Source organism: Piliocolobus tephrosceles, unplaced genomic scaffold (genome assembly GCF_002776525.5).
Source record: "Piliocolobus tephrosceles isolate RC106 unplaced genomic scaffold, ASM277652v3 unscaffolded_37672, whole genome shotgun sequence".
In the NCBI taxonomy this organism is placed as follows: domain Eukaryota; kingdom Metazoa; phylum Chordata; class Mammalia; order Primates; family Cercopithecidae; genus Piliocolobus; species Piliocolobus tephrosceles.
The window spans coordinates 1-6,613 of NW_022321723.1; the positions used below are offsets into that span (position 1 = coordinate 1).

The 6,613-nt window shown below is 55.2% G+C and overlaps 1 protein-coding gene across 1 annotated transcript; it reads left to right on the forward strand.

Moving 5' to 3' along the window:
* The first annotated feature begins 6 nt into the window (after positions 1 to 6).
* On the forward strand, positions 7 to 6,540 carry LOC111540340 (cocaine esterase). Its single transcript, XM_026452608.1, has 11 exons — positions 7 to 388; positions 1,348 to 1,489; positions 2,637 to 2,770; positions 2,857 to 3,115; positions 3,529 to 3,627; positions 3,903 to 4,046; positions 4,168 to 4,248; positions 4,521 to 4,665; positions 5,082 to 5,219; positions 5,715 to 5,787; positions 6,251 to 6,540. Exons 1-11 carry the CDS (start codon positions 99 to 101, stop codon positions 6,438 to 6,440), a joined length of 1,695 nt encoding a protein of 564 aa, XP_026308393.1. The 5' UTR covers positions 7 to 98; the 3' UTR covers positions 6,441 to 6,540.
* The last annotated feature ends 73 nt before the right edge of the window (positions 6,541 to 6,613 follow it).

Genomic DNA, 6,613 nt, shown 5'->3' on the forward strand with positions numbered 1-6,613 from the left:
AGACAGGCCCAGGAAGGCAGAGCGGGAAGGGAGTGTTACAGGCAGGAAGTTCGTAAAGCCTGTGTTTATAGATCAGGATCCCTTGAGCTGAGCTGAGGATGGCAAGGAGGCAGCAATACCAACAGTCTGGGAGGGCAACCAATTGGACAGACCCAACTGTGATATCTCTCTCTCTGCCCACAGGCCAGGACTCTGCCAGTCCCATCCGGACCACACACACGGGCCAGGTGCTGGGGAGTCTTGTCCATGTCAGGGGCACCGATACCGGGGTCCATACCTTCCTGGGAATTCCCTTTGCCAAGCCACCTCTAGGTCCGCTGCGATTTGCACCCCCTGAGCCCCCTGAATCTTGGAGTGGTGTGAGGGATGGAACCACCCATCCGGCCATGTAAGCTCTCCCAGGGGTCTAGGGAACTCCAGGCCCTGGGGCAGGGGTGAGGTGCTCTGAACTCAGCTAGGCTACAATTATCATGTCACCTAAACCCCCACATCCAGTTTTCCTTCTGAGTTTCGTGGATCCCCACGTGCATTTTTCCAATGAGCATGCTGAGGCTGCGGAGGGCGAATAACTTCTCAGACTCCTGGCTCAAGGCTTGGCATTCGGGAGGCATTGGCTCCAGGTGCTGAAGGGAGGGGCAGAGACACAGATCTCCCCAGATTCTGGTTATGCCAAACTTTCTCTGCCACCAGGGGCAGGTGTCTCTGGGAAAGGTTCGATGTAGCTCTATGAACCTTGTAGGAGCCCCTAACTCTAGTGGCAGATGTTGCAAATAGCTGAAGAAAACAGTAGTGGTAGCTTCCTGGGGACCCGCGCTCTCCACAGTCACTGTGTCCACCGACAGGGCCAGGAGCCATTGGCCAAGACACGTGTATATTTTTCCAACTGGAGGCCGTGTGGGAATGATGAGTTTTTGAGAGTTTAGACTTGGGATGAGGGACATCCCACTGCCCTTCTCGTGAGAAATTAACATCCATTCACTCATGTAGCACACATATGTGGGCTACTCCCCTGTGCCAGGCCTCAGGGGGTACAGCGATATAGTGGTGAATGTCAGCACATGCAGCCAATGGTTCTCATAGAAACCCCTGAAAGTTAAGTTTTCCGTTGTCGGGAGGATGATACCCAAGGTCCTCAATGACCTCGAGACCTCCCTGGAAGTCCAAGCTCCATCCCAGCTTCCCCAGAGCCTGTGGCCTGTAACTTGGTGGGAAGAGATTTATGGGAGGGATCATGTGTGGGCAGGGTATTGTGAGAGGGGCTGAGGGTTGTTGGGAGCACATCTGAACCCAGGGTCTAGTTTTGGCCACAGCCCGGTCCCTGGACTGATTATTTGCCCTGGTTACTAGGTGTCTGCAGGACCTCACTGCACTGGAGTCAGAATTTTATAGCCAGTTAAATGTGACCATCCCTTCGGTCCCCATGTCCGAGGACTGCCTGTACCTCAACATCTACACGCCGGCCTATAGCCATGAAGGCTCTAACCTGCCGGTGGGTGTCAGGCCACAATTCACTGGGGGTTGGAGGACAGTTCTTCTGCAAGTAGGTAGAAAGGACAATATTAGCACAGGCCCTGCTGCAGAGTGGACTGTGCTGAGAAGCTTCTCACTCTCAGGTCCAAGAAATGCTCCTTACCCAGGCTGGGTAGCTGACCCTTGGGCATGGTGTCACAGAGTTCTGGCTGCTCCCAGAGGTCAAAGGCTGTGGTTCTGGGCTGGACCCAGGACTCACCCAGCCAACTCATGCCCAGGAGATCCACCCAAGTGCCCAAGGGCTGCACCTTGAGGTGACCAAGAACCCCAGCCATGGATAATCTGTTGGGTCTATGAGAATGGGCACACACAAAAACTTTTTTTTGTTTTTTGAGACAGAGTCTCGCTCTGTCGCCCAGGCTGGAGTGCAGTGGTGCAATCTTGGCTCACTGCAAGCTCTGCCTCTGGGTTCATGCCATTCATCTGCCTCAGCCTCCTGAGTAGCTGGAACTACAGGCGCTGGCCACCAAGCAAGGCTAATTTTTTTTGTATTTTTTAGTAGAGACGGGGTTTCACCGTGTTAGCCAGGAAGGTCTCGATCTCCTGACCTTGTGATCTGCCTGCCTCGGCCTCCCAAAGTGCTGGGATTACAGGTGTGAGCCACCACGCCCGGCCACAAAAACTTTTTTTGTTAGAGATGGCATTATGCTCTGTTGCACAGGCTAGAATACAGTGGCATGAACATAGGTCTCTATAACCTCAAATTCCAGGGTGATCCTCCGACCTCAACCTACCCAGTAGCTGGGACTGCAGGCCTGTGCCACCATGCCTGGCTAATTTTTAAAACATTTTCTGTTGAAAGGGGGTCTCCCTATGTGGTTCAGGCTAAGGACATTTTTTATTAATGTTCATGTGGAGCCGTCAGGGAGACACCCCTTTTCTTTCCACTTCGGTGAGTTTTCTGGGGCTGATGAAACCAGGCTTTGATACAGGGGCTGGTCTTCCTGATAGATCTTGGATGCTTAACAATTGGCTCATGTAATGAATTTGTGCTGGAGTTCTAATGGGGAGGTAGACAGAGGCAAAGCACTGGTTGGTCTAGGTAGTGGCCCTGGTGGGGTTCAGGCTGGGTGGGAGCATCGTGGTAGCTGCCTTGATTTCCCCAGGTGATGGTGTGGATCCATGGTGGTGCGCTTGTTATTGGCATGGCTTCCATGTATGATGGTTCCATGCTGGCCGCCTTTGAGGACGTGGTGGTGGTCACCATCCAGTACCGCCTGGGTGTCCTGGGCTTCTTCAGGTGAGACTAGGGCTGGGCTGGGCTGTGCAATGAGGGCTGAGCAGGGCCAGAACAGCCCTGTGATCCCTGTCCCTGCTACTTCTCAGCACTGGAGACAAGCATGCAGCTGGCAACTGGGGCTACCTGGACCAAGTGGCCGCACTACGCTGGGTCCGGCAGAATATCGCCCACTTTGGAGGCAACCCTGACCGTGTCACCATTTTTGGCGAGTCTGCGGGTGGCACGAGTGTGTCTTCGCTTGTTGTGTCCCCCATGTCCCAAGGACTCTTCCATGCGGCCATCATGGAGAGTGGCGTGGCCCTCATGCCCTGCCTCATTGCCAGCTCAGCAGATGTTATCTCCACGGTGAGTGCCCTCAGCTGTGGAGGGCTAGGCCTGCTACCTCCCCTTCTGTCTGTTAAGTGAGGATGACAAGGGCCATCAGGGAGCATCCCCCAGGAGCTGCCGCCTACCTTGGAATTGCTTGCGGGCTCCAGGGTCAGAATGCACATCCTTCTGCCATTGCAGAGGCCAACTTTGTTCTGTGGCCTCTGTGCAAAGTTGTCACCCTAGGGATCCCCATCATGAGGAGAACCATCTAGGCAGATGGGATGGCTCCTATGTCTGCAACTTCTGAGTTGGAACAGTGCCAGAACTGCAGGAATTCATACGCAGTACCCTGTGAGATTTGGGGTGTCCCTGTTCTTGGCCAGGGCCTTGGGCAAACTCCTCTTCTCTACCCGGAAGGATGAGCCAGCCCCTGCCTCGTCCCTTTGCAGGTGGTCGCCAATCTGTCAGCCTGTGACAAAGTTGACTCTGAGGCCCTGGTGGGCTGCCTGAGGGGCAAGAGTAAAGAGGAGATCCTTGCAATTAACAAGGTTGGTCTAAATGGATGTGGGTGTAGAGGAAGGGGTGCAAGAGGCATGGGGCTGGCAGGCCTGCATTGTCCTCATATTCCCTGGGCACATTACCTTATTTGCCTGTCTGGGTATCATAGCCCTGGGTGGAGACTGAAGATTGGTGCATGCCCGAGCCAGGCATTGATTGGATATGAGCATCTGGGGATGAACCGGGAAAGAGTGGAAGGTACTCAGAGGTCATCGGAAGATGTCTGGGACCCAACCTTCTTCCCTGACCTTGCATTTCCCCTCAGCCTTTCAACATGATGATCCCTGGAGTGGTGGATGGGGTCTTCCTGCCCAGGCACCCGCAGGAGCTGCTGGCCTCTGCTGAGTTTCAACCTGTCCCCAGCATCATTGGTGTCAACAATGATGAATTTGGCTGGATCAACCCCAGTGTGAGGCCCAACCCAAGCTGTCAAGTGCCTGGGGAGCCCATCTGGTAGTGGGGGATTTTCAGGGCTTAGTAGTTCCAGACTCATCCCATCCCCAACTGTAGACTCTCTCCCGGCCACCCAGGACACAAGTATCTATGACACCCAGAAGGAAATGGACAGAGAGGCCTTCCAGGCTGTTCTGCAGAAAATGTTAACGCTGATGGTAAGGCTCCTGGGGTCTCTCGCCAGTGGAGAGGGGCTCCTCTCCTGTCCTGAGGCAGAGGAAATTCAACCCCCAGATACCCTGCCTATGTAGTGACCCCCATGAGCAAAGGCCCGAGTGTGTGTGTGTTTGGGGGTGGGGTCACCTCAGAGCCTCGCCTTTGCTCCCACTTCCTGTTCCATCTCACAGTCCATCTTCCCAAGCCCTAGGCCTCCTCCTCCTTGCCCTTGACATCCAGCCTAACCTGCCTCTTCCTGATCCACCTGGGGTAGATGTTGCCACCTACATTTGGTGACCTGCTGATGGAGGAGTACATTGGGGACAATGGGGAGCCCCAGAGCCTCCAAGCCCAGTTCCAGGAGATGATGGCAGACTCCATGTTCGTGCTCCCTGCACTCCAAGTAGCACATTTTCAGCGTGAGTATATTTGGACCTAAGGTCTGATTGGCAGGGGTACAGCTCAGGGCTGTGGGTCCCAGGTGAGACTTGCTGCTGTTCGGGTCCTCACTCATGTTTATTGGGCTTTGCAGACACTTGAGGTCCATCATTGCAGTAAATTCTCATGGCTAGCCCAAGAGACAGACATTTCCCCGTTTCATAGATGAGGAAATTGAAGTTAGGGACCTTCAGTGACTTGCCCAAGATGATACAGCTAAGAAGTCGGAGGCCATGATTTATGCCAAGTCTCTTCCTCTCCTCCTGCCCCAGCCTGGGGCCCCACACCCCACTATCCAGATTCCAACTAGCTTTGGACCTAGGTATCTTATCACCATGGGTGAGGCAAGAAGGCTTCAGGGGAGGGGCCACTGTGTCACGGCCTGTCCACCCCACAGGTTCCCGGGCCCCTGTGTACTTCTATGAGTTCCAGCATCAGCCCAGCTGGGTCAAAAACATCAGGCCGCCGCACGTGAAGGCAAACCATGGTGATGAGCTTCCTTTTGTTTTCGGAACTTTCTTCTGGGGCAACTACGGTGAGTCTTCTTCCTTTCCCGGTGGGTGGGCTGGGTCCCTGAGGGGTGATTGATTGTCCTCACTGCCCAGATAAGGAAACTGAGGCTCAGAGACAGGATGAGATCAGGTGTCCAAGATTTTACAGCTCCAGAGGCTGTGCCAGGATTAGAATTCATGACTCTTCAGACTGTGGCCTGTGCTCCCTCCGTCCCTCCCCACCCTTGGGTGTCTGTCTGGTGCAGAGCAGGTTTCCAGGACGTTTGTTTCTTCAATGACTCCCAGTGACAGAAGGAAGAAGGGGCCTTCAGGGCCAGGAAGGAGCCCAGGACGGAGTCAGCCAGAGCCTGGGCTAAGGGGAAAGTTTGGAAAAGGGGAGGGCTGGCTTCTGAGGGTGGTGGGAGAAAAAGCAGAGAAGCGGGACTTGGGACCGAGGGCTGGGGGCCATAGACAAGCTCCACCTGGGATGCTGAGTTGGGCCATCCTGACCAAGACACAGGTCCCCTTCCTCTCTGCAGTTAAATTCACTGAGGAGGAGGAGCGGCTAAGCAGAAAGACGATGAAGTACTGGGCCAACTTTGCTCGAAACGGGTGAGACGTCACACCCGTGCCTCAACCTCCCCGGGTTGGGAGGCTTGTGCCCGTCCAGCAATCTCCTAGTCTGGGGTGACCTCATAATCACACCCGCATCCTTAATCACATGATAGCCCCTTCCCCAGCCACGGGACCCACTCGGAAAGGGTGGGGGTGCCGTGGGGCAGTGGACATGCTCCATCTCCCTGCTCTGCCTGGAGGGTGGGCACCAGTGCTGTGCCACTGGCAGGGTCTCCCTCTCAGAGAGAGGGACACATCAGAGCCGGCTACCCCGCCCCCACTGGAGCTGACACTAGCTGGAGGGAATTTGTTTCCTGTTTCTGGAAGACGCCCCCCTCACTGCCCAAGCCCACCTGGCCTGCTTGGCTGCCTTGCCTGACCAGACTCAGGGTGCTCAGGTCTGGGCTCCAGGGGCTCAGAATGACCCTCGTATCGCCCTGCTGGGACGGCATGTCTACAGGAACCCCAACGGCGAGGGTCTGCCACACTGGCCGCTGTTCGACCAGGAGGAGCAATACCTACAGCTGAACCTACAGCCTGCAGTGGGCCGGGCTCTGAAGGCCCACAGGTTCCAGTTCTGGAAGACGGCGCTGCCCCAGAAGAAGATCCAGGAGCTCGAGGAGCCTGAAGAGAAACACAGAGAGCTGTAGCTCCTAGTGCCAGGGAGGAGGGGTTGGGCTCGCTTACAGGCGAGCGTCAGCCTGCTGTGCCCACACACGCCCACTGAGGAGAAAGAAGTTGATTCCTTCATTCATGTAGCCATTCATTCATTCTTCCGTCCATCCATTCAGAAAGCATTTATTAAGAACTTACTCAGGCATGA

What these genes read in the sequence shown, in the direction of transcription:
- LOC111540340 (XM_026452608.1), top strand. Translation starts at nt 99, where the DNA reads ATGGCAAGGAGGCAGCAATACCAACAGTCTGGGAGGGCAACCAATTGG. An exon ending in GGAACCACCCATCCGGCCAT is followed by an intron (nt 389 to 1,347) that starts GTAAGCTCTCCC and finishes CCTGGTTACTAG; the next exon opens with GTGTCTGCAGGACCTCACTG. An exon ending in CCAAGTAGCACATTTTCAGC is followed by an intron (nt 4,666 to 5,081) that starts GTGAGTATATTT and finishes TCCACCCCACAG; the next exon opens with GTTCCCGGGCCCCTGTGTAC.